The following is a 28000-nucleotide window of genomic DNA, read 5'->3' as shown; positions in this document are numbered from 1 at the left end:
TCGAATGTACAAGTCGTCCGATCGCGACGCTTGGCACGACGGCCTGGGCTTCTGTGAGTACTCAGCATTGCCCATGAGGCATTCGGTGTTCATCGCCCTGACGGTAGCTAGGCACGTGGAATTGCTTGGGACCGGAGATGACAGAAGCAGGTCTACTTGAAGTATTGGATGACCTCCAGAGCCACGGCATCCAAATCACCAACCTCATCTTGGACGATGGCTGGCAGCACATCAGCGATGGCGACACGCCGTTCTCAAGAGGGTGGACGGACTTTGAAGCCGCTCCAGAGAGGTTTCCCTCGGATCTGAAAACAACAGTTACTTCAATCAAGCATAAATACGGGACCATTCGCCACGTTGCCGTGTGGCATGCTTTACTTGGGCACTGGAGCGGGATAGATCCCAAGGGTCGACTTGCCACAAAGTACGCCAGTCAGGCACTTGCTCGCAAGGATGACCACCTTGGACTAGACGGCTATATGACAGTTGTTTCCATGGATGACTTGGCAAGGTTTTACGGCGATTTCTACAAATTCCTGCAGGATGCTGGTATCGACGGCGTCAAGACTGACGTGCAGAGCATGGTAGAGTGTTGGAGCAGCGCCAGAGCTCGTCGCGAGCTCCTGTACTCCTATCTCGACACATGGAGCCGGGCTACACTTCGACATTTCGAGATGAATACTATCTCTTGCATGTCCATGTTCCCCCAGGCCCTATCGTACACACATGCCTCTTGCAACCGGCCGATGTACCCTATGCGAACATCCGACGACTACTTCCCAGACGAGCCGGATTCACACGCATGGCATATCTGGACAAATGCACACAATTGTGTATTGGTACGGGAAATGAACGTGTTGCCTGACTGGGACATGTTCCAGAGTGTTCATGACTACGCAGATTTCCATGCCGCTGGGAGGTGTATGAGTGGTGGCCCAATTTATATCACCGACAAGCTCGGCGAACACGATCTTGGATTGATCGACCAGATATCGGCGAGGACGCCTCAAAATGGTACAATCGTCCTGCGGCCAAGCGGTACCGCACGAGCGATGGACCCTTTTGCTGATTCTAAGGACCTTTTGTTGCTCAAGGTTGGAAATCATTTCGGTAGGTTCGCAGACTTCAGCATGGCTTATGATCTAACACCTCAGACAATGCGGACTCGAAAGTATCAATTCTAGGACTGTTCAACGTTACGAGCCATCGCATCATGGAACTCGTGGCCCTCTCTGACTTCCCTGGTGTTGAAGAAGATAAGACATATGTTGTCCGTTCCTACCGGTCCGGCTTAACGTCAACCCCAGACTGTACCAAGAAGACACCTGTTCTGTACAATGTGTCCATTGATTCGCATCAATGGGACATTTTGTACGCTCATCCCCTGGTGTCTTTGGTCAGCACAGTCAAATCCGGCGTGCAAATAGCGAACCTCGGGCTTCTGGACAAGATGATGGGGTATGCTGCTGTTTTGAACACCTCTTTCCACTCGGCAGCCGACGGCAAGATCGAAATAACGACCACGCTCAAGGCACTCGGCGTGCTCGGTAGGCTGTCCGTTCCCGACTTATTGGAACAAGAGCTAATCTTGCATTAGGTTTCTACATCAATTGTCCGTCGCGCCTCGACCTTTCAGAGAACATTGCTGTGAAGCTGCATGCAGAGGATGTCCCTGTCGATTTTCTCCACTTTCCACGCCAGGAGCCCGTGATAGAAGTCGACGTGCAGAGGGCTTGGAAAGAACTGGGCTTGAAATGCGGTGCAGAGGAACAAGGCACAGTATATGTATCGATACATTTTGAGTCTTAAAATATAAAGACTTCAGCTTGGAGACTACCTCTACATGAAGAGACTTTCAATATATTACGAAGCATGTTAGAAGAGTACAATCCCGACGAGCGCACAGTGAAGAAAAATGTCAATGCCCGTATAATTGAAATATCCTAACATGATTAAAAGGCAACTTTATTCACACGAAAAAGCATACAAAGGACATATGTTATGCGAGCTGAGCTTCAGCTAAGCATCCATACAGGGTAAGTCAATTAGCATGCGACAGTCTCCACTCCGCGGACCGGAACCCCTGCATGTAGCTTCCAAACACCTTACATACAACGATTCAACATACATCCCGCTTGTGAATCTGGCGTGAACATGAGCGCCAGGTCGGAGGAGACAGCCCTGGATGCTCGTAAGCATGACAGATGATACCTCGAAAGGCAATCGCTAACCCTTGGCTCCGTGCGCAGTGCACTACGACCCCATCGACCACCTCAACCAGCTCTTCTCCCACCCGTCGACCGTCTCCTCCATCAGCCAAGTGTCCCATACACTACGACATCGCCAACATGAAATCTCAAGCGACATTTCCCGGCTGGAGCAGCAGCAAGCGTACCAGCCTGATTCGAGCCTCGAGCGCATGCAGTCGGCCCAGGCTGAGCTAGCGCAGCTCTTTCGCAAGATCGAGACGGTCCGATCGCGGGCCATGGAAACGGAACAGAACATTACGAGCATGACGGCCGACATCAAGAGGCTGGACGGCACGAAACGGAATCTGACGCTCAGCATGACAGCACTGAAACGGCTGCAGATGCTGACGACCGCGTACGAGCAACTGCGCGGACTGGCGAAGACCAGGCAATACCGAGAATGCGCTGGGCTCCTGCAGGCTGTGATCCAGCTGATGAAGCACTTTAACAGCTATCGAAGTATTGAGCAGATTGCGACACTGAGCCGAGGGGTCGCGGATCTGCAGAGAGAGCTCCTGGAGCAGGTCTGCGAGGACTTTGAAATGGCTTTCGCCAAAGCTGAGGTATCGGCACGCAGGGGGACGCTCCAGGAAGCTTGCCTTGTTGTTGATTCTCTGGGCGACCAGGCCAAGTCAAGGCTCATGACTTGGTATGTGAACACGGAGCTCAGGGAATACCGACAGGTCTTCAGGGGCAACGACGAGGCGGGCAACCTGGACAACATCGGGCGGCGCTACGCATGGTTCAAGCGAATGTTGAAGACCCACGAGGACGAGCACGCGGCTATCTTCCCGCCGCATTGGAAGGCGAATGAAGTCCTGGCGACGGCATTCTGCGACGGCACACGAGAGGACTTTAAGCTGATACTGGAAAAGAGCATGCGGCGCGGCGAGGGACAAAACGTCGACGTCAACCTGTTGCTGAGCTGTCTGCAGGAGACTCTCGATTTCGAGCAAAGCCTAGAGAGGCGCTTCGGGCGCGAACCCAGAGCCAGCATCGACACACTGAGCTCGCAGGACGAAAGGCCCCATACGTTTAATGGATTGGTATCTGTGGCCTTTGAACCATACTTGAGCTTGTGGGTCGACTCGCAAGACAAGCAGCTGGCCTCGGTGATACCCAAGTACCGCAACCAACCACTCGTGGCGGAGGATGAGGAGTTCTCGCCATCGGCTGTCATACCGTCGGCCATTGAGCTCTTCCACTTTTACAAGCTCACATTATCGCAGTGCGCCAAGCTGTCGACGAGCGATCGCTTACTGGACCTGTCGAGGGTACTGGCAAAGTACCTGGACGAATACGCCCAGCAAGTCCTACTGCACATCTTGCAGGCGGGTGGACAGCAAGCGCCGGCGATACAAGATGTGGTGCTGGTGCTCAATTCGGCAGACTTCTGGCACGCCAACACGAACCAGCTGGAAGAGAACATCAAGAAACGTATCGACAGCGAACTGGTATCCAAGGTAGATCTGACATCTCAGTCCGATGCGTTCCTGGGCGTGGCGAGTGCAGCCGTCCTGGCGCTGGTGCACATTGTCGAGGTTGAGTGCGACGGTGTCTGGCGCGAGATGCGCAACACCAACTGGAGCACAATGGACAGCGCGGGTGACCAGAGCTCCTATGTCAGCGAGCTTGTGCGGCGCGTGAACGCCAAAGTGGAGGAGATTCTTGGGGTGGTGGCCAAGCAGCAGTACGCGAGAGCCTTTTGCGACAATCTCGTCGAGCACTTGGCTTCGGCGTACATTAACAGCATTGTGCAGTGCCGACCCATATCAGAGGTCGGTGCGCAGCAGGTGAGACTATACTGGGTTCGGTGAAACCCGACCTTGGCTAACGATTGCAGATGCTGGTGGACAAGTACGCGCTGACGAAAGCGTTCAACAACCTGATCCTGTTTCACAACCCGTCGCCGGATCACCAGACGCCGTCCGCAAGCTTTGTCCGCCGAGTCGAGCAGTGCATGAATAGGATGGACCCCCTTCTCAAGACACTGCAAGTGCGATCATCCCCCCCGGAAGGGCTCGTGCAGGCCTATCTGATCCACATTGGCGACCGGTCCGACACCAACTTCAAGAAGATTCTTGACCTCAAGGGGATTCGCAAGCAAGACCAGCATCATCTGGTGGAGCTGTTTGGTATCCATCGAGATGGCAGCGGCCACGATAAGCTTGTGGAGAGCTCACCTCTCCTGACACCCCTAATGGCTGCTTCTGCAATGGGCCATACGGCGGGCGCAGGATCCATGAGCAGCAGCAGCGCCCTGAGTGCAGCCACGGGTGGTGCCCGCTTTGATACGGGGTCCCTCGGGGAGAAGCTTCTCAGTGCGGCGAGGGACATTAGCACAGCTACGGACCGTGCGGGCCAGAGTGGCATGGAGAAGGCCACAATCAACGAGAATCTTCGCAATTTTGGGAAATTCTTCAAGAGAGATATTGGAGGACTGGGGGCGCGGTTTGGGAAGAGGGATGGGAGTGAGGAAGGCCTGGGGCTGCGATGAGCATACACCACACGGGGGTTTTCGTATATTCACTGCAGTACGTATTGGCATAATCAGCGTGTGATGGTTTTTGTGCAGGAAGATACAGTGTTCCTGTATCAATCACGTTGTGATTCCAGATTGTGAATGAGCGTGCGGTATGACAACCGTGGACGGGGCTGCCTAGAGCAATAGTACGGAGTACGGGGATATGGAAACAATTGAAATCCACGACGCAAGTAATCTCCAGGGCATTATATATGCCCATAGTGGAAGCTATCAGCTTTATAATCTCCTGCAATCGAATCTCATATCTCATTAATATGAGAAACGTGTGCAAAAGCACATGGTTCTTCAACTCCGCGGCCGATATCAAATTTGTTGATTCGCAAAATGTCTTGGGTAGGCCTTCAGACTAGGAGATTCGAATGTGGTTCGAGGCCGCAGATGCAATGTTATTTTACTAGTACGATTGAGAAGTACAAACTGACTCGAGGGCAGTTACTAGACTAGTGTCCTGCAGGGCTGGAACTCTTGCGAGGTGGTGAGGATCTAGCTCTTTGGGTGGTGAATGGCATTGTACGTAGGCCCCGTCTCGTGAGTTTTCGTGGTTTCTCGGAGTCTTCGGCGGACCTTTGCATTGTCAGACTCGCAATGCAACACTGCCTAGGAATCAGCCCAGGGCCAAGGCTGCCTCGCACCCTGCCTGGCCAGACCCGCGACTGATATCCAGGCTGTGGCGGCTCTAGACTGAGCTACCCATGCATTGATACGTGTCACAACCAGGCTCTGGACTGAGCAAGCCACGCGTGACGTGTTACAGCTGAGCAAGTTTGTGCTGATCAAGCGACGTACGGTACAAGGATAGATTCTCGTTGTCTGTATAAGGGCTACTTTTAGTTGTTCTATATAGCGGTGTCGGTTCCTTGGTCATTGATTATCTTCAACGAGAAACCCGATCGACAGCCTCTTTATAGACGCCCCTTGCACAACAAAGAAAGCGTTTCGGAGTATCCGTACTCTTTCGTAACTCCCGATGGCGCCTCAAGTCATATGGACTATCCCCAAACCAAATTAGGGCGGATAAAATTCGACCAACACATCGGTTTGACGATTTGGACAACATGGCACAGTGGCTGCATCCTTTTGATGATCTGACACTGGACCACGGATCCAGGGCCGAAGTCGAATACGAGAATGTTGATTCTGCGGCAGTGTTTTCATTAACATCCCAAAGCAGACTTGATCTTACCGCCTTCCTCCAGTCACAAAGAACCAGGGAGAATCTAGACCATGGTCAGGTGCTCTTACTGCCGTACCGGCTGTGGAAGCTCGCCACGACTATCGACAATCTCAGATACCTTGCCGAGATTTGGAACATACCTAGGATTGTGTTGAGATCACTATTCACGGCGGCACTACCAGTCACCTTCCGGTACCCAGGGAGTCTCACATGGCACATTTGCCCTCTTCATCTTCCGTCCGAACGTGGTGAATGTAGCATTATCACTCTGGCATATTCGATACCCGAACAGTCGAACAGCAGAGGGCGGAGGAATGACGTGGTTCCCAGTGTCGTCATCTTCTGCCCGGAAAGGCTGGTTTCCAGGGTCGAACCCACGATACTGTCGTATCGATCTTCCGCACAAGCACGCGATGCTGACCACAATGCGGTGGCCCTTGGACTCGTTCTTTTCATCCTGGAGATGATCATCACATTCGAGGGGATGGTTGAACACGAGGTCATCGCACAGACTGGGGAGGCAATGGTGCGGAACAAGTTACCTAGATCAAATAGTCACTAACCGTGGTTTAGATCACATCAACCATTTCAGCTCGGGATACATTGCTTTCTGGAGAGGGTATCTGGAACGTCGAAAGCCTTATTAAGTCGATTCGAACGCACACGACCCACCTAGGAGAACTACGGGAATCGTTACAGTTTTTGGAGAATGTAGCGTCGGCGTCTTTTGGACGAGACTCTAGATTTCCAGTTGCACTCTCCTACTATAAACGACGAATGATGAGGGAATCTCGGGAATTCGCAAAGATGAAGCTTCATTTGGAAGCAATGAACCGAAACGTCAGTCCAAGAGATATCCACGTCGTCCAACTGATACTAACTGAACGGCTCTATTGCATAGATTGGCAATGTGGTACTACTGAATAATACGCAACTCCTCCGAACAAACATGATTGCAATGCGTCGTTTGGCAGAACAAAATGATCGACACTCTGTTCTAGTTCAACGGCAAACTCAACAGTCTGCTGCAGACGCCAAGGAAATGAAGAGACTCGCGTACCTGGGAATGGCTTTTCTACCGACTACTGTCGTAGCAGCAAGTGCTCGTGAAAACAAACAGATATCCACCTCGCAGCTGACTTCTGCTTCCAGGCAATATTTTCGACGCCGTTCCTGGACTTGGACGATGGTATGTCCTTCAATGCACTTCCCAAAATCTGGCTGCTCTTGATTCCCTGTGCCGTCTTGACTGCGGCAACATTCGCAACTTCGTCCGCTTGGGATCGATGGAGACAATCAAGACCCAGAACTCTAGCACAGGAGGAGGTTCATCCGAATGAGATGCCAGAACGGATTATTTTGGAACCTCAAGCACATAATGTCCCTCGAGACTATCGCGCTCTGATGCTAGAGAGAATTCTCAGGAACAAGCAAGGAGGCCAAGATCACGAGGATGAGACCGCTGGAGAGGGCCTCACAGACGAAGTGCAGCAACTTTTGGATGCCCTATCGGTACATACGAATCAGGACAATGATGCCGAAGACATAGGCACCGCAGTCCGAAACGTTGCGGAGCAAAGTGGCGGGGAATCGATGGAATAGTTAAGTGATTGAATGCGACACCAGGTGCCACCGTAGCCTACCCGGTACGGAGCTATGCCTATTCGGAATCAGGTCATCTTAACCACGCGGCCAAAAATTCGAGCCAAAACGGACTCCAAACAGGCTAAGGTAAGATTCAGTCCATCAAGGCCGCATGACCGCTGCCGGGTAGCCCATTCACGTGCCAATCTGGCCAAACCAAAGATCCATCATCCAGTGCATTCCGAATTTCCGCCCCAGGATAGGAGTCCAGGACCCCTTGGGCCGCTCGGCCAAAACCGTGACCAAGGACTGGAGGCCGTTCCTCCACACCACCCAAAAGCGCCGCAGCTTAGAAATCGACAGCCCAATCGCGTCGCGGCCCGTCGTCGTCGTGCATGTTCCAGAAGACCCCTCGGACTGATTTTCAGTGATACTCGTTCATTACTGTACGAATTGCCCCTCCGAAACCCCGCCGGCCAGAACTTCTCCTACCGAGTCGGATCACCACTTTCCCTCCCGAGTCCTCTACAACCGCCAAACTGTTTACCTCACGACTTTTCAGCCGGACCCTTCGCTCGAGCGCTGGGCTATCGATTGCGGTTGCGGCAAGCGGACTACAAAAGACGACACCCCCGAAAGAGTTGGGCGTCCGAAACATGCACAGCAAAGTTGTCAGTACGTACTTGCACATCCTTCTGGAAAGGAACATGCCCTGACATAGCTGGCAGTTATCGGCTCTGGGCCCGCCGCCCACACGGCGGCCGTGTACCTGGCACGCGCCGAGCTGAAGCGTAAGCAAGCCTCTTGACCGAATAAGCGACCATTAACCAGGACAGCCGTCCTGTACGAGGGCTTCATGGCCAACGGTACCGCTGCTGGTGGCCAGCTGACGACGACCACCGATGTCGAGAACTTCCCCGGCTTCCCCAAGGGCATCATGGGCCAGGAGTTGATGGTACGCGAGCCTGACGCGGAGGGAGAAGGTCATTACGGCAGCTAGCTAACGCATGCCAGGACAACATGCGCGCCCAGTCCGAGCGCTTCGGCACAGAGATTGTCACCGACACCGTCACCACCCTCGACCTCTCCTCGCGTCCCTTCAAGTACTCGACCGAGTTCGCCCCGACCGAGTCGCACACGGCCGACGCCGTCATCGTCGCGACAGGCGCCTCGGCGCGCCGCATGAACCTCGTCGGCGAGGACAAGTACTGGCAGAACGGCATCTCGGCCTGCGCCGTGTGCGACGGCGCGGTGCCCATCTTCCGGAACAAGCCGCTCTACGTGATTGGCGGCGGCGACTCGGCCGCCGAGGAGGCGACCTTCCTCACCAAGTACGCGAGCCACGTGACGGTGCTGGTGCGGCGCGACCAGCTGCGCGCCTCGCGCACCATGGCCAACCGCCTGCTGGCGCACCCCAAGACGACGGTGCGCTTCAACACGGTGGCGACTGAGGTCCGTGGCGGCGAGGACGGCCTCATGTCCCACCTCGTCGTCAAGGACACCCAGACCGGCCAGGAGGAGGTGGTCGAGGCCAACGGTCTCTTCTACGCCATCGGCCACGACCCGGCCACCGCGCTCGTCAAGGGCCAGCTCAAGATGGACGAGGAGAACTACATTGTCACCGAGCCCGGGACGACCCTGACCAGCGTGGCGGGCGTGTTCGCCGCGGGTGACGTGCAGGACAAGCGCTACCGCCAGGCCATTACCAGCGCGGGTGAGTTCTTTTGGGCTGTCCATGTCTATATGTGATGCTGACTATACTAGGAACCGGCTGCATGGCGGCTCTCGAGGCGGAGAAGTACCTCGCTGACCGCGAGATGGATGTGCGCGACGACGACCGTGAGTCTTAGATACCAGAGAGAGAAAAAGATAGACCCGAGACGCAATATAGAGTAACCATGTACAAGGCGACGATCACACGGCGGCAAGACTATAGACAGTGCAGTGATGGGCTGGTACAATTATTCTTTTGTTTCACACACAAATCCTCGCTACCACGTATATCCTGTATGTTGACATGGCCTGCATAGTGGCATTTCTTTTCGTTCGCAGTCTGCCGTCCTCCGTGGAACGCCCATCCCATTTCTACTTCTCCATCTCGAGAACCGCTGGCGCGGCAATCTTGGTGTCGCTGAGCTTCTCCAGACCCTCGCCGCCCTACCATTGTTAGCATTGTCTGGTTGAAGAGCAAGACTGTACGCACGTAGCTCATCAAGGGCGACACCTCGACGCCGCCGTCCTGCTCCACGACCGCACCGGCCTTTTCGACCCAGCGCTGGCCCTGGCCCATAATGTCCTGCTTGCTGGTGTCCGGGTCGTCCTCGCCGGTGCCGCGGGCGTTCTTGAGCGGGGAGAACTCGTCCTCGCGGCGGACCTCGAGGCAGGCAAACTTGTCGAGGGACAGCATGGGGAAGACATCAAAGACAAACTGCTCGAGCTTGATGCCGTTGGGTTTCTCGGGCTTGACGGTCTCGCCGGTCTGCAGGTCGGCGGCGGGGATCTTCTTCTTGGCGACGTGGTGGGGCAGCTTGTGCGCCCACGAGGGGATGGACTCGAGGAAGCGGAGGGAGTAGTAGTGGTTGACAATGTTGGCGGCGCGGAAGCGGAGGACGTCTGGGTTTCTTGGGTCGCGGGCCTCGGCGGTGGCCTGGTCAATCTCCGAGTACTCGACAACGTCGGGCTTGCCGTTCTTGGCGAGGATGAGGCCGACGGACTCGGTGGCGCTGCGCTTGCGGACGACCTTTGTGGCAATGTCGACGTCCTTGCTGGCGCTGAAGCCGATAAAGACGGGGTCGGCCACCTTGACGAGGCAATTGTCGACGCAGTAGGCGTGGACGTGCTGGACGCCGCGGCGGCGCATGTCCTCGAGCACGCCCGAGAGGACGAGGGCGTTGTAGAGGCCGCCGTTGCCGTCGGGGGCGACGGCCACCTTGCCCTTGGACTCGAGGAGGATCTTGCCGTCGTTGGAGATGCAGGGCAGGACGCCCTGCTCAAAGATCTTGACGTTGGCCGGGTCGAGGCCAAAGTACTTGTGCTCCTCGAAGAAGGCCTCGGTGGGCCCGCGCGTCGGCCCGCTGGTCATGACATACCAGGGCACGACGGCGGCGCCGTTGCTGGACAGGGACTGCATCTTGCGGATACGCTCGGCCTGGATCTGGAAGAGGGACTTGTGGGAGGGCAGGCCAATGTCGAAGCAGCCCTTGGGGGCGGAGGAGCCGAGACGGGTGCCCTGGCCGCCGGCCATGAGGACGACGGCGACCTGGCCCTTGCCAATGAGCTCGAGGCCGGACTTGTACCACTTGTCGATATCGGCGGCGTCCGAGTCGAGGATGCTGGCGGTCGCGGACTCGGGGAGGGGCTCGAGGACATCCTGCTGGCTGTCGTCTTTCGGGGGCGGGTGGAGGGCACGGTCTGTGATGGCGTTGACGTGGTCCGGGTCGATGGTGGCGAGCTGGTGGTACAGGGCTACCTTTTCGCTGTCGGGGAGGGCGTCGTAAAAGGTGAAGACCTGGTCCTGCTTGGCGGCGGTGAACTTGTCCTTGAGCTGGGCGAGCTCCGTGTCGGTGGGGGGCTTGCGCCCGGCGGCTTGGCCCTTGGACCCAATGTGAAGCTTCTCCTTGATCTTGTCCATGTTTTGTGTGTGTGTGGTGGTGTAGAAGATGGGGAAGAAAGAAGCAATGTCGGTGGGAGAAGAGTAGCTAAATATGTAGGTCGAATACGAGGATCTTGGTTGCTGCGGACGAGATCGCCATGTGGGACTGGACTGGTCACTGCCTGCCCACCCGCCCGCGCATGGAACAGCCCAAGCCAGCTGTGGCAGGCTGACGTCGTGGCCGTGCATCGATCTGACTTAGCGTCCAGGGGTGATGAACTGAATTGGGTATCTCATTGGTTCATTCACGTCTGGCCAGGTAGGTCAGGTACCTGTAGCTTTGTTTACTCTGATTTCTACACGTTCTTGTTGCTGACCTTGTTTGCGTCTGTTGCTGTGTACAGTCACTTGCTCGTAGCTAGGTCAGCCAACCCCTCAAAGCCAATACTTGACAAATTGCTGAAGATTGATCACTCACAGTAAGTTTACCTGGACTCTGAGTAACTTGTGGCAATCAATCAATGGCTTGTGGTTGCTTGCATAGCGCACATGGAGCCAGGATGGCAGTGCCCCTCCATCCTCCATGAAGAAGAGGCTTCTGCCCCGCATCGACAAGTTTCTATGGCGGTCAAGATTTAAGCGACTGCACTGGAGTCAGCCTGTGTTGAGTCTGACCTGAGTAAGCATGCATCCTCGCAGAGCTGAGCTCTGGCGAGTGTCATTCTGTTCTAAATTTCTCCATGATCACCAATCCATCAGCAGTAGACATGCATAGTATCTACATCTCTACTGGCTGCCAAGAATCTTATCGATATCGGTTGCCTGCCGATCACGTATCTGTGACGCGTGAGTCGTGATCTGCTGGTGCTTGTGGCCAGGTCGTACTCGTATTAACATAAAAAAATAAAATAAAAACCAGGTGAACCCTGCCATCGGTGGTACCGTGTGCCCTGAAATCGATGCAGTTGTGTTTGTATTAGTATTGATTACCGACAGGCTCAACGATCAACGTCTCGCTGCTCAGCTCAGCTCACTCTGAAGCCAAAGTGGGGCGCGGCTCAAAATAGCAACGGAGGAATAAGATCGACATGGAGCCTGGTCAGGGCCTGTCTGCCTCTTGAACGATCCCAGACATACCGACTGTGTTCAGAACTATAGCAAACCTGTATCGACTCAGCATCAATGCCAAGGACAATATGAGTCCCAAGGACGAAGAGCAGATCGACCACCAGGAGTCAACAGAAGCCACCTTTCACGGTCACCTTGAGCTACAAGACTTCATGTATACATCCCCAGACAACGACTCATCGAGCATCTCACCCAGAAGGAGCACGCGGTTATCACAAACCACCTTGGCGCCGCCATCACAAACCTCCTCAAAAGACTCCTCGCCATCCCCTGCGAAACGCAAACCATCAGCAGCAGCAGCAGCAGCAGCAACCTCATTGCCGCCAAAGCGACCCAAAAGAAGTCGCCCTCCCGCCTCTTATGCGCCTCCCTCCACGTATGCCCACCTACCACCCTTGCCAGACGCCATCAAACCCAACCTACTCATCCTCTTCGTCGGCCTCAACCCGGGCATACAGACCGCGCGAACAGGTCACGCCTACGCGCACCCCAGTAACCTCTTCTGGAAGCTGCTCTTCTCCTCGGGTCTCACCGACAGGTTGTGCCACTACTCCGAGGACCGTGACCTCCCGGCGCTCTACTCCATGGGCTTTACCAATATCGTGGGCCGACCCAGCCGCAATGGCGCCGAGCTGAGCAAGCAGGAGATGGACGACGGCGTCGAGGCGCTGCACGACAAGGCCCGCACGTGGCGACCAGAGTGCATGTGCATCGTGGGCAAGAGTATCTGGGAGAGCATCTGGCGGGTGCGACACGGCGGGACGCCCGTCGGCAAGAACTTTCGCTACGGCTGGCAGGACGAGAGCGAGAACATGGGTGTCGTCGAGGGTGACTGGCCGGGCGCCAGGGTGTTCGTGTCGTCGAGCACGAGCGGCCTCGCGGCGACGCTCTCGCCCAAGGAGAAGGAGGCCATATGGAACGAGCTGGGTGTCTGGGCCAAGCAACGAAGAGAGGAGCGTCGTCGCTGTCAAGCTGAACAAGAACCATGATTTCAAGTGACCATCTAGAAACCCTCTTTTTTTTCTTCTTCTCATCTAAATGAACCCACACCCCTTGCCAACGCCAGTACGCCTTGACCATTTTCTGCTTTCTGCTTGCCTGCCTGCCTGCCTGCCTTCCTCCTACCCACCTACTTGCACCTCTTCTCAACGATGCCAGGGCCATTCTCCTCGTACTCCTTGCGCGAAATCCACATCTGGTGGAATGTGCCCAGACTCGACAGGATGCTGCCGCCGACCCAGGCTCCAAAGCGCCTCTCGCTCGTGAGACCAGCCGCGTGGATCTTGATCTTCACACCGGGGTACATGCCAATCAGCTCATTGTTCAGACGGTCATTGAAGCCGTTGATCAGGCTTGTGGCGCCGGTGACGACGACGTTGCCCAGCAGGTTGGGGCGCAGGTCGACATCGACCGCCTCCAGCGCCGTGCGGATAAGGGACGGGATCGTCTGCTCCTTGGTGATGCGCTCCGCCTCGGGGAGGGGGTACCCGACGCTCTCGTCAAACATGCCCTCGCTCGCGCGGTACCGCTGCTCGCGCCACATCTGGTTGTAGCCGTCCGGCATCTCAAACACGCGCCCGGGCTGGGTCTTGATAAAGTCCTCGGTGCCCTGTGCGCGGTACGGGCCCGGGTTGCCGCGCCACACCTCCACGACGGACTCTTTGAACTCGGTCAGGACACGCTCCTCCTCGTACCGGCGGAAGCTATCCGCGATTGAAAAGGGGAATTTGCGCAGCCGGGCCTGGGCGGGCGCGAGGGCGTCGACGGGGGTCTTGTTCTCGATGAGGTAGGTTGGCGTGAGGGCCACCTTGGGCTCCGCGTGCTCGAACATGCTGCGGATCTGCGAGGACAGCCAAAGCCCGCCGACGGGCGAGCGCTGGATGGACCGCTTGAGGACCATGCCGTCGTGCACGGCGGTGACGTTGGTGTTGGAGCCCCCGACGTCAATCACCAACGCCGTCGCCTTGCCGGCCGCAAATGCCGACAGCGTGGGCGTGCGGCTTAGCCAGAAGGCCGGGCAGCCCCATGTCTCCATGATGACCTCGGTCGTCTTCTCCCGCGCCTTGGACGTGTTCCACGGCGCCTCGGTCACCAGCAGCGGATTCTCCTGCAGGGCCTTCTCCTGCTCCTCCTGCGCCTCGGCCGCCGCCTCTTCTGCCGCCCCGTCCATCGATACGTCCCCCTCGCCGTCCTTTTTGGGGTCGTCGTTTAGGCCGTTCTTGCTTGGGGCTGTCGGTCGCTCGGGCTGCAGCCTCTTGACGAGCATATTCTCCCAGAACTTGGGCGCGACGTCCCAGTCCTCGACCACGCTGTCGCGATTCATGTAGTTGCGGACCTCGAGCCCCTCGCGCGGGATCAGGTACTCATCGCCAAAGAGGTTGGTGTTGGTGCTGCCAATGTGGCCGTAGAAGGAAGGGAGGATGGACTTGGGCACGTCCTCGCCCGCCCAGCCGGCGCGGGTGCTGCAGTAGCCCGGGTCGAGCACGAGCGCGGAGACTTCATCTACACTATAGTGTCAGCCAAATTGTGTGCCGGAGGAGGGAGGGGATGCGCACCGCCGCCGTAAATGTCGGTGGGCGGGACTGCCGAAGAGAGCGGTTGTTGCGCCATGGCGGCGTCGAGTCGTGACGAGCTCAATGTGCGCAATTGAGGGGTGTCTTGCGTCGGGTCTGGGCTATGGCGACGCGTGATGGAAGGCTGCACTGGCTTGCTGTCGCGTGAGAGGCGGCGCGACGAATTTGTTTGTGGTTGGTGATGTTGAGGCTGAGGTGAGCAAGGAGGAAGGACTGCTGCAGCTGACCGTCCGGCTCACCGAGAAATTCCATGTCAGAGCGCGGTTTGGCCTACCCGGCAGCCTCGCTCCCCTCCTATGTTCTGTCTCGCCCTTGACCACCCTCCAATCTTCGTTTCCTGTTACTCTGGGTGCAACTATCTGTGCTTCGTCTAGGCAGACCATTTGGCTGACAAGGATACACCCAGACGACGAGAACACGCCAGCTGACAATTGCCCTGGCGAGCATGGCGCCGCCGCCCACAACACGGAGGGGATGACCTCCCAATCTGCAGTCTTCTGCGACAAGAGGTGATGACCGGATGGAGACCATGTTTGACGATGGGATCGAGCTACAACTTGCCCTGGACGGCCTGGCTGCGGGTGACATGGAGCCCCTCAAGCACTACTTTCTCGACCTCGAGGCCGTCGAATCCTGCAAAAGTCACTTTGCGTGCCAATCCTTGGCGGGCTTCTCCAGAGACGACGGAGGACTCCTCAATCTACAAATTCGAGTACCATGGGAAAGTGGACAACGTCCAGGATCTCAGCGATCAGACAAGTGCGCTACCCGAGCGGTCGCTGGAGAGACCGACCGTCCGCTTCGATGCCACGTCCACGCCTTTCACGTACTCCCCCCTCGGAAAGCGAGAGTTTCGACTGATGAGGCTCGCGCCGCCAGATGCGGAGGACTTCACACGCGAGATTGAAGTGAAGACGTCCCGTCTGGACGATGCACCACCTTTCTACTGCTTGTTCTACGTGTGGGGCAACCCAAAGGAGTTCTTACCGTTGACCTGTAATGGCGGAAGGACACTTGTGGTCCAGAACCTGTACCACGCGCTACGCACCTGTTTCAATCGATCGAGCAACGCGTGGCTGTGGGCGGATGGGCTGTGCATCAACCAGGAGGACCTCCATGAGCGGTCACAGCAGGTCATGCTCATGGGCGAGATCTACAGCAGGGCGTCCGTGGTGCTCGCCCATCCCCGTCACTATTCGTACGGGCTCTCTGAGTCGGAGGCGGAGGCTGAAAGTACTAGCAGCAGTTGACGGAATAGGATAGGACTCGAGGGGTGAGGGGATCTGTGTCGAACATGAGAGTCCCAGGTAAGCCAAGACGACCGCCCGGTAAATCCACGGTACACTCCAACCCCACTGGAGCTAATTAGCAGGCCAACTTGAAAAACTGAGACGAGCAATGGAGTTCTCTTCTACAAGTTCAACATCCTTCCATTATCAACATCTCCAGTTCCACTTGGATCGGCCACCTTGACTGGTGTCGCAAATCCACGCATTCACTATGCTTGTATGTCACACTGCCCTACCACGCCTCTCCATTTTCATGATGAACTTGCATTCTCGCTTCAGAACCGCTGCGATTGATACGGCTTGCCGTGTGTGATTATAACACGCCTTTGTCTGATCTTCTCCCGTCTACCTTGCTTCCTTTGCAACCCTTCCGCTCGAGTGGTGGCTAACAATACAGGCGTCATGACCTACGCGAACTGCCTTCGACTGGCCAGTCGGTCTGTACGAACACACATACACAATGCCCGGTCCTCCGTGACAGTAGGGGCCCCGCCCTTTGGGCACACCCTCCGCAACTACTCGGACAAGCCCGACTCCCGTCTTGACTCTGCCAATCCGGAGCGCGTCTCTGCGTTCAAGAAGCAGCGCATTGCGGATCTACGCAAAGCGCAGCACGATGAGAACCCCGAGGGCAGCGGTCTGTTTGACACTCCCTGGCCGCGTCTACCCTCCCGCGACGCCAAGTTTCGACTTACTCCTGCCGAGTTTCAGGAGCGCTTCGATAGCCTCGGCGACAAGGAGGAGGTTACCATCATGGGTCGCGTGCGTCGCAAGCGCGTCTCGGGGTCCAAGTTAATGTTTATCGATATTGTCAACGAATACCAAAAGGTCCAGATCATGGTCAACGCCGGCGCCATCAGCGAAAAGATATTCTCCAAGCAACGTTTCGCGCTGTTTCGCAATCTGATCCAAGTGGGCGATCACATCGCGGTGACAGGCCGCAAGAGTGTGACCCATTCGGGACAAATAACGCTCACGGCTGTCGATCTGCCCGAGCTCCTGTCCCCGGCCATGGAGCAAATCCCTGAGCAACTGTCAGATGCCAAGACGAGGATGCAGGAGCGCCATGTTGACATGCTTGTCAACCAAGAGTCCACAGACATACTCCGTCTGCGGGCTGAGGTCACCCGCGGCATGCGTGAGCATTTCTGGTCCAAACGCTTCTTGGAGGCGCAGACGCCGATACTCTCGGAGAATGCAGGCGGCGCCACGGCGCGGCCCTTTGTGACGCACGCGACCGAGTTCAAGAACCGGGACCTCGCGATGCGCATCGCACCGGAGTTGTGGCTCAAGCGTCTCGTCGTCGGCGGCATCGACAGAGTCTTTGAGATCGGCCCAGCGTTCCGCAATGAAGGCATTGACGCCACGCATAACCCCGAATTCACCATGTGCGAGTTCTACAGCGCATACACCAACCTGACCGACCTGATCAGCGAGACGGAGGAGCTCATCTATAATCTGGCTGCCAAGTCGAGTGAACTCATCAAGACGCAGCTCACGTCCCTCCCTCCTATCGATCTGGAGGTCTATAAGCGTCCTTTTCGCCAGGTCGAATTTGTGCCGGCGCTCGAAGAGGCTCTTGGCCTGCGGTTGCCCAAGCTTAGCTCGGAAAATGCTCTGCCCGAGCTGCTTGCCGTCCTCAAGCTACGCAACATCAATCTTCCCGGCGAGACGCCCACCACGCTCCCCAAACTCCTCGATCGTCTCGCGGCAGTCTACATTGAGCCCCTCTCGCTCAAGCAGCCCATCTTCATCACGCATCATCCGTCTTGCATGTCACCGCTGTCCAAGAGCTTCCTCTGCGAAAAAACTTTCCAGCTCGTATCGGCACGCGCCGAGTTCTTTGTCGGCGGTCGCGAGCTGGCCAACATGTACGAAGAGGAGAACGACCCCGAGGCGCAGAGGACGAAGCTTGCCAACCATCAGAAGATGGTCAATCTGCCGGATGGCGAGATTGGCTTCCAGGAGCCCGAAGAGGCCGTGTCGGATCCAGACAGCGGCTCGCAGATTGAGACCGACGTCGATGGCGAGACATCACCACTCGACTCCAACTTCCTCAAAGCCCTCGACTATGCTCTCCCGCCGACTGGCGGCTGGGGCTGCGGCGTCGAGAGGCTGGTGATGCTGTTCTCGGGAGCCCAGAGAATCAGCGACTGTTTGAGTTTCGGCAGCTTGAAGAATGTTGTCGGCTTATCCGCCGAAGAGAGGAAACTCGGTGGCAGTGACCCGTCGAAGCACAATGACGCTGCTCACGACGACAAGAAGAAGTGATACCCCCTCTGTGTACCATGTATAATATGTATCAGCACCAGTGTATCTTGAACCAGTATAGACGGATAGCTGGGCTGTCATGACGAATATAGCTAATAATTAAACAATCATGGAACCTCGCTCTCAGGATCACTAGTTCAGTCGTCAAAGCCACCCCATTCCTCGTTCACAGCCTCCTCCCCGTTGCTCTGCTTCTTCCTCTTCTTGCTCGCCTCAATCGCCCCCTTGCGGTTGTTCTCCTTCTGCCTCTCCACACCACTCGTGCTCGTAATCTTGTGGTCCGTTCTCCTCTTCCCGCTCTTCTTCAGCTTCTTCCGCTCCTCCTTGCTCACGTCCGGCAGCCGTTCGAGCAGCCACTTGGGCACGGCGCTCTCTTCTTCCTTGTCCATGCCGGCCTGCCGCTCGCTGACCACGATGACGTTGGCGACCGTCTTGAGGATGGGAATATCGTCGTGCGTCCACATGGTGACGGCGATGCCGCCCTCGCGCCCGGCCCGCCCCGTCCGGCCAGAGCGGTGAATGTAGGATGCCGCGCTGGTGGGCACGTCGTAGTTGACGACGCCGTTGACGCCTCGAAAGTCCAGACCGCGGGCGAGCAGGTCGGTGGTGATGAGTAGCCAGATCTCGCCCGCCCGGAACTTGCGCACAATGGCGGAGCGCGAGGCGTCGTTGAGACCGGAGTGGAGCGCCGCGATGCGACCGGAGCCGCCGGCGGAAACGGGAATGTCGTACCGTAGCTCGTCGTGCAGGGCTGTCGCGCGCTCAATGGTCTCGGTGAAGACGAGGAAGGGCAGGCGGATCTTGAGGTCGTCCTTGGCGGTGGGACGGATCAAGGAGCGGATGGCAAGGAGCTTTCCTGCCTCATTGCCTGTGAAGAGGAGTTTGTGCGTGACGTTGGGCACGGCCGTGTCTTTTAGGCCGACGACCAGGCGGACCAGCGGCTTGGGGGTCGTCTCGAGTGACTGCGCCCGGGTCTGGATGGTGGAGGTGACGAGCGTCTCAATGTTGGAGCCCATGGTAGCAGACCAGAACGATAATCGTAAAGATGGATGGGTGCAGGAGGTCCACAGCGAGAGCGTTTGGTCGCGGAACAGGGGGTCGAGAAGCACATCCGCCTCGTCGAGGATGAGGTCTTTGACAGTGGACAGCGTCCTTTTCTGCTTGGAGAGGAATTTGATGAGAAGGCCCGGCGTGGTGACGAGTATGTCGGCATACGTAGCCTTCTTTTGTTTCGGCGCCGCGTTGTCTTCGTCAGACTCGGAGTCTGCCGCATCACCGTCGTCCTCATCTTCTGGGTCGTCTTCCGGGGGGTTGACCTCCTCAATGACCGGCTTTGTGCCTCTTCGCATGCCCACGACCTTGAGACCTGTGCCTTGTACAAGCTTGTTGCCCTCGTTGACGATCTGATGTACGAGCTCCCTTGTCGGTGCCACAATGACAGCCTCTAGCCCGTGCTTTCCTCCTTTCCCTCTCCGCCATGTGATGTTGTTGATCGCAGCAATCAGGAAGCTGACTGTCTTGCCGCTTCCCGTCGGTGCGACGGCCATGAAGTCCACACCATCCTGGAGTCCTGACTCTTCCTGCAGCGCGACACTCGGATCCAGGAGCGTGGGCAGGCTGCCTAGTTGCACCTCTGTCGGCTGTCGGAATCCCTGATGTACCAGATTCTCTGCCACCCGTCTCGAGAGACCATATTGACCCCTCAACTGAGAGAAAGATTCCAACGGTTGCGGATTCAGCTGCTTCTTCTCGCCCTTTTTGCTTTGCGCCACCAGCTCCTCGAATTCGTCCGCAACCTTGCTCTTCTTCTTTTTCGACTTTTTAACCGTCTGTGGCTCGGCAGGCTTGTACATGAGCGTCACCTTGATGCGATGCGACTTGAGCACGTGGCGGCACTCATCGCTGCTCAGCAGCTGCGCGGGCTTCCGCTCCGGACTGGTCTGGCGCTTGGGCCTCTTCTTGTCGACTTTGGCCTCGTCCTGCTTGGGCGCGAAAAAATCTACGACGGGTAGGTCTTCGGCAACAGGTGCTTCGGCATCTTGGCTCGGTCGCTTGCGTTTGTGGCCTCGAACTTGGTCGTGGTAGAGTTGGGGATTCGCCTTTGCGCCAGCGGATGGGAGGACGGCTGTGCTCGCTGGTGCTGATTTTCGATTGGAGCCTCGGGTCAGGAGCTTGAACACGTCACGAGCAGAGGATGCTGGGGCCCCAGACTTGGGATTTGCAGGCGCCATTGCGATGGGATATGAATGATGGTCAGTGAAATATTGTCACAAGCAAGTGTCCATGTCAGAAAAAAGTACAGCTGTCTAAGATAGAGCTAGCGTGGGTGTCAATGACCCCACCATGTACCTTTCCTATTGACATTGTCAATTTGGCACCTACACACATGGATTCACACCACCTCAGCGAGTCTAGCAAAGAAATGCAGTAAGCTTCTGATAGTTGTCACTTGATTAGTCGCAAGCTCAGATGGCAATATTAACTTCTGGGAATGCCTGAAAGTCCAATTGCATGGTCGCTCGGACCACGGGTTGGGGACATCATACAGCCTGCCTATATCAAGATCCTGGACGCCATGCTACCTTGAACGATGCGACTTCTACAACAGACAGTCAAGTGTCCGCAAGATCACAAAACCCATCCGTGGCGACGTTGCTTCTCCCTTCGCCATAGAGAACCTCGCACACTCCTCCGAGTGGCACGTCCAATACTGCATCTGTGCTCTCACTCCACACCTCCCTCCAACTCACATTTCCATCCTCATCCACCTTCTTCTCCCCTCTGCCCTTATTCTTTCCCACCATGAGCCGTCCTTGGCTGTCGATCACGGCAATCTGCCCTGCGCCGTCGACGACAGTCTCCACATCCCCGAGCGGCAGCGTGAGCATCTCGGTATTGTAGAGCGCCAGCGCGACAAAGATGTAGACCACGGTCATGACGAGAAAGGCGGGCACGGCGAGAGCCCACCAGCGGTTGGGGTAGTAGTAGATCCCCAGCACATGCAGGAATGGGCTGGGCAGGTAGGCCCACAGCAGGTAGATGAGGAATGCGAGGCTGCTGAAGAGGTAGAGCACGAAGCCGTAGTACTCGTATGTCGGCACCTTGGGTGCTGCACGGGGGACTACGGTGGCGAGCGCGTCATCGTCCGAGGCGTCGGGCGTCGTTGGTCGTGACGGGCGCAGGAGCGAGGTCAATGAAGGGGACGGTGGCAGCGGCGTAGGCGGGCGCCCGTAGAAGGGGGGTGCGAAGAAGTTCTGGCTCGGCTGCCGAGGGGGCGATGGGGACGACTGGTCGGAGGAGAGGTACTCCTCGTCGTCATCCGACGAGATGGAAGCCATGGTCTACATTGGGTTGGGTGGTGGTTGTGAAGCTCAATTGTGGGAGATGGGCAAAGCGAGGTGGACATTGAGGAGCGCGTCGCGGTGGTGGGGCGCGCATATACAGGGTAATCAGAAGAAGAGCATGTCCTTGGTCAAGACATCGTGAACTTTGGCCACAATTACACATAAGCACACTCCAGAGTCCGTACTCACGTCCACACCTGATACCTCTCCCACTCAGACCTCCTCTCTCCATCGTATCGCCCAACCCCCCTTTGCAAAACTCGGCTCCACGACCTTTCCACCCATCACAGCCTCACACTTCCTCCTCCGGCCCTCCTCTTCGTCACTATCCTTGACGAGCAGCCCGAACGCGACGCCTCGCCTCGCCGCACACCGCACCATCTCTCTCTCCTTCGCCTTCCGCTGCCCACTCTTCCTCTTCTCCACCATCTCCTCCGTCTCCACGATCCTCTCCGCCCTGCCCTTCTCCCCGCCCACACTGCCGTTGACGTGCGACACATCCTGCGAAGGACGGATACGCGTGCCGCTGCGTATGGACAGTCTCGCCAGGATGTCCCCGTCGACACTGTCGTCCTCCGCTCCCTTGAGCGTGCCGTCCGTATTGTACGGCGTGCTTAGTGCCTCGTCTTCCGAGACCGAGGGCTCAGGTGACTTGGATGTGCCTTCTTCTTGCTGCGCGTGGTGTTGAAACATGTACTGCTCGATTGTGCCCATGGAGACTAGCACGCGCGTGTCACCCTTGGCTTTCTTCTTGGCCCCCTTTCCTGGCTGCTTGTCTTGCATGCTCTCCTCACCTTGTAAGAACTTGACAAAGGCACTTTCAATCTCCCTGTCGAGTTTGCCGACTTTGCTCCCCCGACATCGTGCGGAGCAGTACTTTACCGGTGTCGGGTCTTTCGTAGTCGAGGAGGAAGCGGTGTTGTTCGTCCTGCGCTGCCCAATGACCCGTCCGCAGGACCGACAGTATGGCGTGTTCTCGCCATTGGAGAGGAGGTAGTATGGCGCAGGTGTAGCTTGGGACTTGGACGGCCGAGACCATGAATCCATCCAGCTCATCTTGGAGGATGGGTCCGTTGAGAGGGACGCTGATGTCGTGAACAAGCGTCGCTGGAGCGTGACTGCAAGGGGACTGTTGACACCGGAATGGCAGACGCGAAGGGTGAAGCGCATGGGATAGTAGCCGAGGATAAAATTGTTCGAGGTTGGCTCGAGAGGAACAGTTGGCGATGAATGATCTCTCCTACACGGAGGGAGAAAAGACGATGATGTCATGAACCTTCACGGGCGAAATAGACGAGAATCGACACTCAAACATCAGCTTCGTCATTGACCAAACAGCATGCGTCCATTCGCTATGCCTCAAATTCGCAGATATTTACGTTGCACCGCTCATCCGTCTATCGGACACTTGTACTCCCTCTCACGCCCGCCGTCCCCTTGTCTGTCTTGCACCGCGTCCAGACAGACCTGATGATACACATGTCGACAAGCCAGCACCACTAGCGAACCCAACACTTCCTTCTTCGTCTCGGGTTCAGCTTGCGCCGCCTCGGAATTCTCTTGCTCGAGGAGCATACTCGAGGGCCGGGGGGCAAGGCTCTTCCCCTTCCCCTTCCCACCGGCGTCGACAACGGAGCCGCTGGCGCCTTTGGCACGCTCATACGCACGAGCCCTTCGTTCTCTGTGTCTGTCCTCGTCGTGCGCCTGCTTGTCCTCCCATGCGTCGAATATGGCGCCGCCAGGGACACCCGGACCCCAGACCCGACGCCCACAGGCCTCACACGTGGAGCCCCTGGGCCGCCAACCACGTTGCCGCAGTTGCACGGCCTGCTGGACATTGACATACAGGCTCCGCTCGAGTAGGCGGTTGGACAGCCTGAGGATCGACTCCTCGTACGCGTAGGCGGCGAAGATAGACGCCAGCACACCTCGCAAGTCAGCCAGATTGGGTGACTCAGCGGCGGCCTGGGTCAGAAAAGCCCGCAGAATACGAAGGAAGGATAGATTGGACGCAGTGTTCGATATGAGCTTGGACCCGGGTTTAATAGAGCCGGCGTGGCTGGATGTAGCTGTCAACAGTGACGTAAAAGTGTGTTGGACGAGCGATCGCAGCAGAGCCAAGAGTCGGTCCCCGTCTATCTCGTCGACCGTGTCGGCTTGGTCGGCCAAGGTAGTGATTGTGGGCGATAGACGTCTGGTGATGTGCACACAAGCATCAATGAGGCCCAGCCAGAGCTGCTCGTCGGCAGACAGCATGTCAGCCGCTTTTTGCTGCTGCGTCTTCGACACGACATTGACTCGCTTAGACATCTTGGTCTGACCTTGACAGAGCCAGATGCCAACGTGCACATACTTCTGCAGCCCGACCAGCAACTCTTCGGTGGCAGACGGCACAATGTACGACTCGGTTCTACCGCTTGAACCGCCCAGGAGACCTTGCAGGGCAGACTCGAGACTGCCCAAGTGCTTCACTAGGCGGTCCATGGCCTCCTTGACCTGACCGTCCTGTGCCATTAGGACGACGGCAGCATCGATAACGCCTGTCTCTTCCATGGTAGGTAGCAACTTGTCGAGGCGGAGATTGGCGGACTGCACCACCCCCACATACTCCGATACGTGAGATGGCTCATATGAGCACATGAGCTGGACATACTTCTCAATGAGATCGCGATTAGGGCACTCTCGATCTTCTTTGCCCGAGATGTTCGGCTCAAGCAAGGCCTTGAGGAACCCGTACTGCAGCTCCTGTGCGTCGTCAGCCGACTCTAGTACGGCCAGGTGAAGCTCGTGCCCATGGCTGGCGAGTGTCCGCGCCGTCCGCTCAGGATCAATCTCAAGCAAGTCCCTCGCATGGCGGCGGACCACCTCCATGACCTCATTCAGCTGACGATTGCTAAGTCCGCTCTGTTTACGGAGACAGTTGGTGATACACTCAAACACCGCGTCTTGCTCTTCCGGGTCCTCGAAGTAGGTCTCGATCAGTTTGCCGTATTGCTGCTCCGCTTTAAACGTCCTTTTCAAGATTCGGTAGAAGCCTGCTCGTTTGAACAAGGGCATCAACTCGGCCATGTCGGAGGGACGGTACACAGACAAGAGATACTCAGCGCTGAGCTGCGCATCCTCTGCCAGATCGTCGCCGGGATAGTTGCACAGACCATTCAGCACCTTCGAAAGGGTCGATCCCGAGAATAAGAGATACTGCTGGAATTTGGGCAGATTTCGCGCCACAAACATATCCAGGTAGATGGTATCCTCGGGCGCAAAATCAGTTGGGTTCATGACGCCGAGAAGAATTGACATGACATATTGGCGATTGATCGTTTGCCCGAATATCTGCTCCTCGGGCATTTCCATCCGGTTGCCGTTGATGTGCTTGTCCGTCGAGTCGTTGAGGAAGCTATCCTCAAACGCTTCATTCAGAGCACTGAGCAAACTGGGGGCGTCGAACTTGAGAATCAGTCGAAGATATGGAAAAGACGGCTGGTTCTCGTCGCGCGGCCGCGTGAGGAACTCCTGCCCACCATTCTTGGGCCAGGCGATGGTCTTCCCTGAGAAGAGGAACCAGTAGATTTCCGCCTTGGCCTTTGTAGCAGACTCCTCGTCCATCGGCTCGCCGTTGGGGTATATCCTGCCGGTCCAGGTGTATGCCAGGTACGGGAAGATCTTCAGCGCGTTGACACCAAAGTAGTCTTCTCCAATGTCCACGTCCATGCCGTCGTTAGAGATGAACGGTATGAGGAGGGTGAGCAGGTCGATCATCGGTGTGATGTAGTCCCCGATCGCTTGATTCCATACATATGTCAAGGCGTCGTACAGACCGTGCTGCTTGCACAGCAGCGTTGTCTGGTCCAGGTCCATCGTCGCCGTCTCCATGTGACAGAGCATCTCTTCCAGGCGGCCTTCCCACCCTCTGGACACATAGTAGGAAACCATGTCCTTGAGAACTGTGGGCGGCGCCATCGTGATGGTACGCTCGAGGATATAGGGCTCGAGAGCTTCCAGAAAGATGCCCTCCAAACCGGCTTCTTCGTACCACTCGTACATCTCGTCAAAAAGATAGTCCGTGTCGCCAATACGTTGGCAGGCAATAAAGCAAGTTTCAGCAAGCTGCTTCATCTGCCGATTATCCGTGCCATTAGTGGACTGCTCGCGCTGATTGAAAGCATACTTTAGTGATGCGGTCATGATTTCCATAATCTTGTCGCGCACCATGCCCTGCCGTGTTGCCGTATCTTCAGGCAACCCTACGGTGAGCTTGTCCGCGTCGCCTGTGTAGTAGGACGTGGCTAACTGAATGGCGGCAATGTAATCACCATTTTCCATAATGGCAATCAGGCGGTCTGCCCAATTCGACAGCGCACCTATGGACACATCGCCAAACCCCAAGAGGAATATCCTCCCCTTGTAGGCTTTGAAGCTCATGTAGAAGGCGTCCCCCACTACGCCGTGCATCGTGGGATCCTCCTCGTCCAGTTGCTCGACCAAGGCGTGCAGCTGTCGTGAAAATAGGTCTACATGGTAGACATGCTTCTGGATCAGGTCGAAGGCTTCCGTCTGCCGCATACTGCGGTCCTCCAGCACAATCAGCCGCTGCGAGAGCGTCAAGACGACAATAACGGAGCGGCTGAGCCACTGCACCGCGGCAATCGCCTCCTCGCACTTCCATCGGCTCCGTGCTTTGAAGCGCAGTGTCGACGGTTGATCCTTGTCCTCGCCTGGAATCTCATCCACGTCGAGCACCGTGAGCACGTTGGACCAGCAGTACGCGAGCTTCACCAGGGAAACGTCGCTGCCGGTGTGGGCATCGGGCACCTTGAGCTTCACGGCCGGGAACCAGGCCAGGCAGCCGGTCATTGGACTATGCGCTTGAATGTCTTTGGGGCGTGCTGACTTGTGCTGCGTTTGCGCCACCGGCGTAGTCGAGACGATAACAAGTAGGTAGGGCGTGAGCATCGCCGTCAATCCCATTGTGTCTGTGGCGCGCTCGACGTTACCGAGAGGCAGAGGCGAAAATGCCAGCACAGTGCTCGGCTTGAGCGACTTGCCGGCCGCTACAGGCGCGTTAGGATAGCGTCCCAGGATCCTGGTTGTCTTCACGGTGCGTCCTAAGGATCCGGTCCCGCGCGTCGCCAGGTGTGAGAATGCCATGCCCTTTTCATCCGCGGACACCAGGGCCGTATGCCTCGTGCCCAGGAAACCCAAGTGCGTCACCGCTGCGTTGGGAAAATGCCCATCTGCGGTCCGACGCTCTGCCTGTGACTCGTCCAGGTGAGGGATGGTCAGGAAAGGTCTCGATGCGCGGCTTGTATCCCACGTAAATATGCTGCCATTCGCGTGTCCACCCGCCACCGTCGTGTGATCTGCCGAGATGGCCACCGACGTAATGGACCCTGACTCGACGGCCTTGGTCCCTGGCCCGAGGATCATCTTGAGGTTCTGATTATAGTCGAATATTAGGATGATCCCCTTTGATGTCCCAAGCACTATGGACGCCGAGACCGCCAGACAGGTCGGGGAGCCAAAGTTTCGTTTCCCAGCCTCAGAAAAGGCCTGCCCGTTGAGTTTCTTTAGACGCGTCCACCTGACAACCTCCCATGGCGGTGACGACGTCTCCGTTTCCGAGTGGTCGAGTACAAAGTTGGAGCTGAGAGAAGCATGGCGGCTATGTGGGCTGAGAAAGGCGGGCGACTGGGCTCGAGGGCTCAATGTGCCCGAGGAAGATATTCGCGATTTGAAGCGTCGGTCGAAAGGTCGGAAAGAAGGGTTCGGACTGCCGAGGCCAGAGCGCGACGCGACTGACGGCAACACGCTGCTCCCGATGGAGGACACGACGGAGCCCTGCAATGTTTAGACACTTTGAGCATTTCCATGGGACGGTGGATGTGCGTACCTGTACGGATGGTGTCTCGTCGGGCCCTGACAGTACAGAGTCAATGGGGCTGTCCACTCTCCTCGGTAATCCCTCGACAGATCCTGTATCAATCGATCCCATTTCTGATCCCTCTTCAGGCGCGCCGGCTTGTGGTTCCGTCCTCACAGCCACGTCTGCGAGCTCGCGCGGCGCAGGCTCACCGTGCGACTCCAATTGCGGGACATCGTCGTGATCAGGCGCACCATGTAGGGACTCGCTGTCGCTGCTCGAGCCGGCGCGAGGGTCATTGACCTGTGGTGTATCTTCGGGTTCGGCCATGCTGGCGGATGGCTTCCCATCACTCACTCCTCTGGAGCTCTTATCGTATCGAGGTCATGCC

At 56.8% G+C, this 28000-nt stretch overlaps 9 protein-coding genes across 9 annotated transcripts; 4 read left to right on the top strand and 5 right to left on the bottom strand.

Annotated features, from left to right (window-relative positions):
• Positions 1-4: 4 nt before the first annotated feature.
• J7T54_004289 (Vacuolar protein sorting-associated protein-like protein) lies at positions 5-4746 on the top strand (the record flags this gene model as incomplete). The annotated part of the gene is made up of 7 exons (XM_051504191.1): positions 5-53; positions 112-584; positions 882-921; positions 1155-1547; positions 1598-1759; positions 2250-4042; positions 4093-4746. The coding sequence occupies 7 exons, from the start codon at positions 5-7 to the stop codon at positions 4744-4746; spliced, it is 3564 nt and encodes a 1187-aa protein (XP_051364118.1).
• Positions 4747-8208: 3462 nt separating this feature from the next.
• J7T54_004288 (GARP complex subunit Vps53) lies at positions 8209-9402 on the top strand (the record flags this gene model as incomplete). Its single annotated transcript, XM_051504190.1, has 5 exons — positions 8209-8227; positions 8281-8343; positions 8389-8507; positions 8567-9266; positions 9317-9402. 5 exons carry the CDS (start codon positions 8209-8211, stop codon positions 9400-9402), a joined length of 987 nt encoding a protein of 328 aa, XP_051364117.1.
• A 235-nt stretch (positions 9403-9637) lies between these two features.
• J7T54_004287 (UDP-N-acetylglucosamine pyrophosphorylase) lies at positions 9638-11183 on the bottom strand (the record flags this gene model as incomplete). The annotated part of the gene is made up of 2 exons (XM_051504189.1): positions 9638-9709; positions 9756-11183. The coding sequence occupies 2 exons, from the start codon at positions 11181-11183 to the stop codon at positions 9638-9640; spliced, it is 1500 nt and encodes a 499-aa protein (XP_051364116.1).
• Positions 11184-12340: 1157 nt separating this feature from the next.
• J7T54_004286 (G/U mismatch-specific uracil DNA glycosylase) lies at positions 12341-13261 on the top strand (the record flags this gene model as incomplete). The annotated part of the gene is made up of 1 exon (XM_051504188.1): positions 12341-13261. One exon carries the CDS (start codon positions 12341-12343, stop codon positions 13259-13261), a length of 921 nt encoding a protein of 306 aa, XP_051364115.1.
• Positions 13262-13401: 140 nt separating this feature from the next.
• On the bottom strand, positions 13402-14882 carry J7T54_004285 (Actin-related protein-like protein; the record flags this gene model as incomplete). Its single annotated transcript, XM_051504187.1, has 2 exons — positions 13402-14774; positions 14828-14882. 2 exons carry the CDS (start codon positions 14880-14882, stop codon positions 13402-13404), a joined length of 1428 nt encoding a protein of 475 aa, XP_051364114.1.
• A 483-nt stretch (positions 14883-15365) lies between these two features.
• Positions 15366-18405, top strand: J7T54_004284 (lysyl-tRNA synthetase; the record flags this gene model as incomplete). Its single annotated transcript, XM_051504185.1, has 3 exons — positions 15366-15486; positions 15572-16078; positions 16532-18405. 3 exons carry the CDS (start codon positions 15366-15368, stop codon positions 18403-18405), a joined length of 2502 nt encoding a protein of 833 aa, XP_051364113.1.
• Positions 18406-18542: 137 nt separating this feature from the next.
• J7T54_004283 (ATP-dependent RNA helicase-like protein) lies at positions 18543-20636 on the bottom strand (the record flags this gene model as incomplete). Its single annotated transcript, XM_051504184.1, has 1 exon — positions 18543-20636. The coding sequence occupies one exon, from the start codon at positions 20634-20636 to the stop codon at positions 18543-18545; it is 2094 nt and encodes a 697-aa protein (XP_051364112.1).
• A 381-nt stretch (positions 20637-21017) lies between these two features.
• Positions 21018-21743, bottom strand: J7T54_004282 (vacuolar sorting-associated 8 like; the record flags this gene model as incomplete). The annotated part of the gene is made up of 1 exon (XM_051504183.1): positions 21018-21743. One exon carries the CDS (start codon positions 21741-21743, stop codon positions 21018-21020), a length of 726 nt encoding a protein of 241 aa, XP_051364111.1.
• Positions 21744-21962: 219 nt separating this feature from the next.
• Positions 21963-27939, bottom strand: J7T54_004281 (Vacuolar protein sorting-associated protein-like protein; the record flags this gene model as incomplete). The annotated part of the gene is made up of 3 exons (XM_051504182.1): positions 21963-22867; positions 23258-27587; positions 27640-27939. The coding sequence occupies 3 exons, from the start codon at positions 27937-27939 to the stop codon at positions 21963-21965; spliced, it is 5535 nt and encodes a 1844-aa protein (XP_051364110.1).
• Between the last annotated feature and the right edge of the window lie 61 nt (positions 27940-28000).

Source organism: Emericellopsis cladophorae (assembly GCF_022114955.1).
Source record: "Emericellopsis cladophorae strain MUM 19.33 chromosome Unknown NODE_8_length_656085_cov_119_647849, whole genome shotgun sequence".
Classification (NCBI taxonomy): Eukaryota; Fungi; Ascomycota; class Sordariomycetes; order Hypocreales; family Bionectriaceae; genus Emericellopsis; species Emericellopsis cladophorae.
This window is presented reverse-complemented; position numbering and strand designations above follow the sequence as displayed.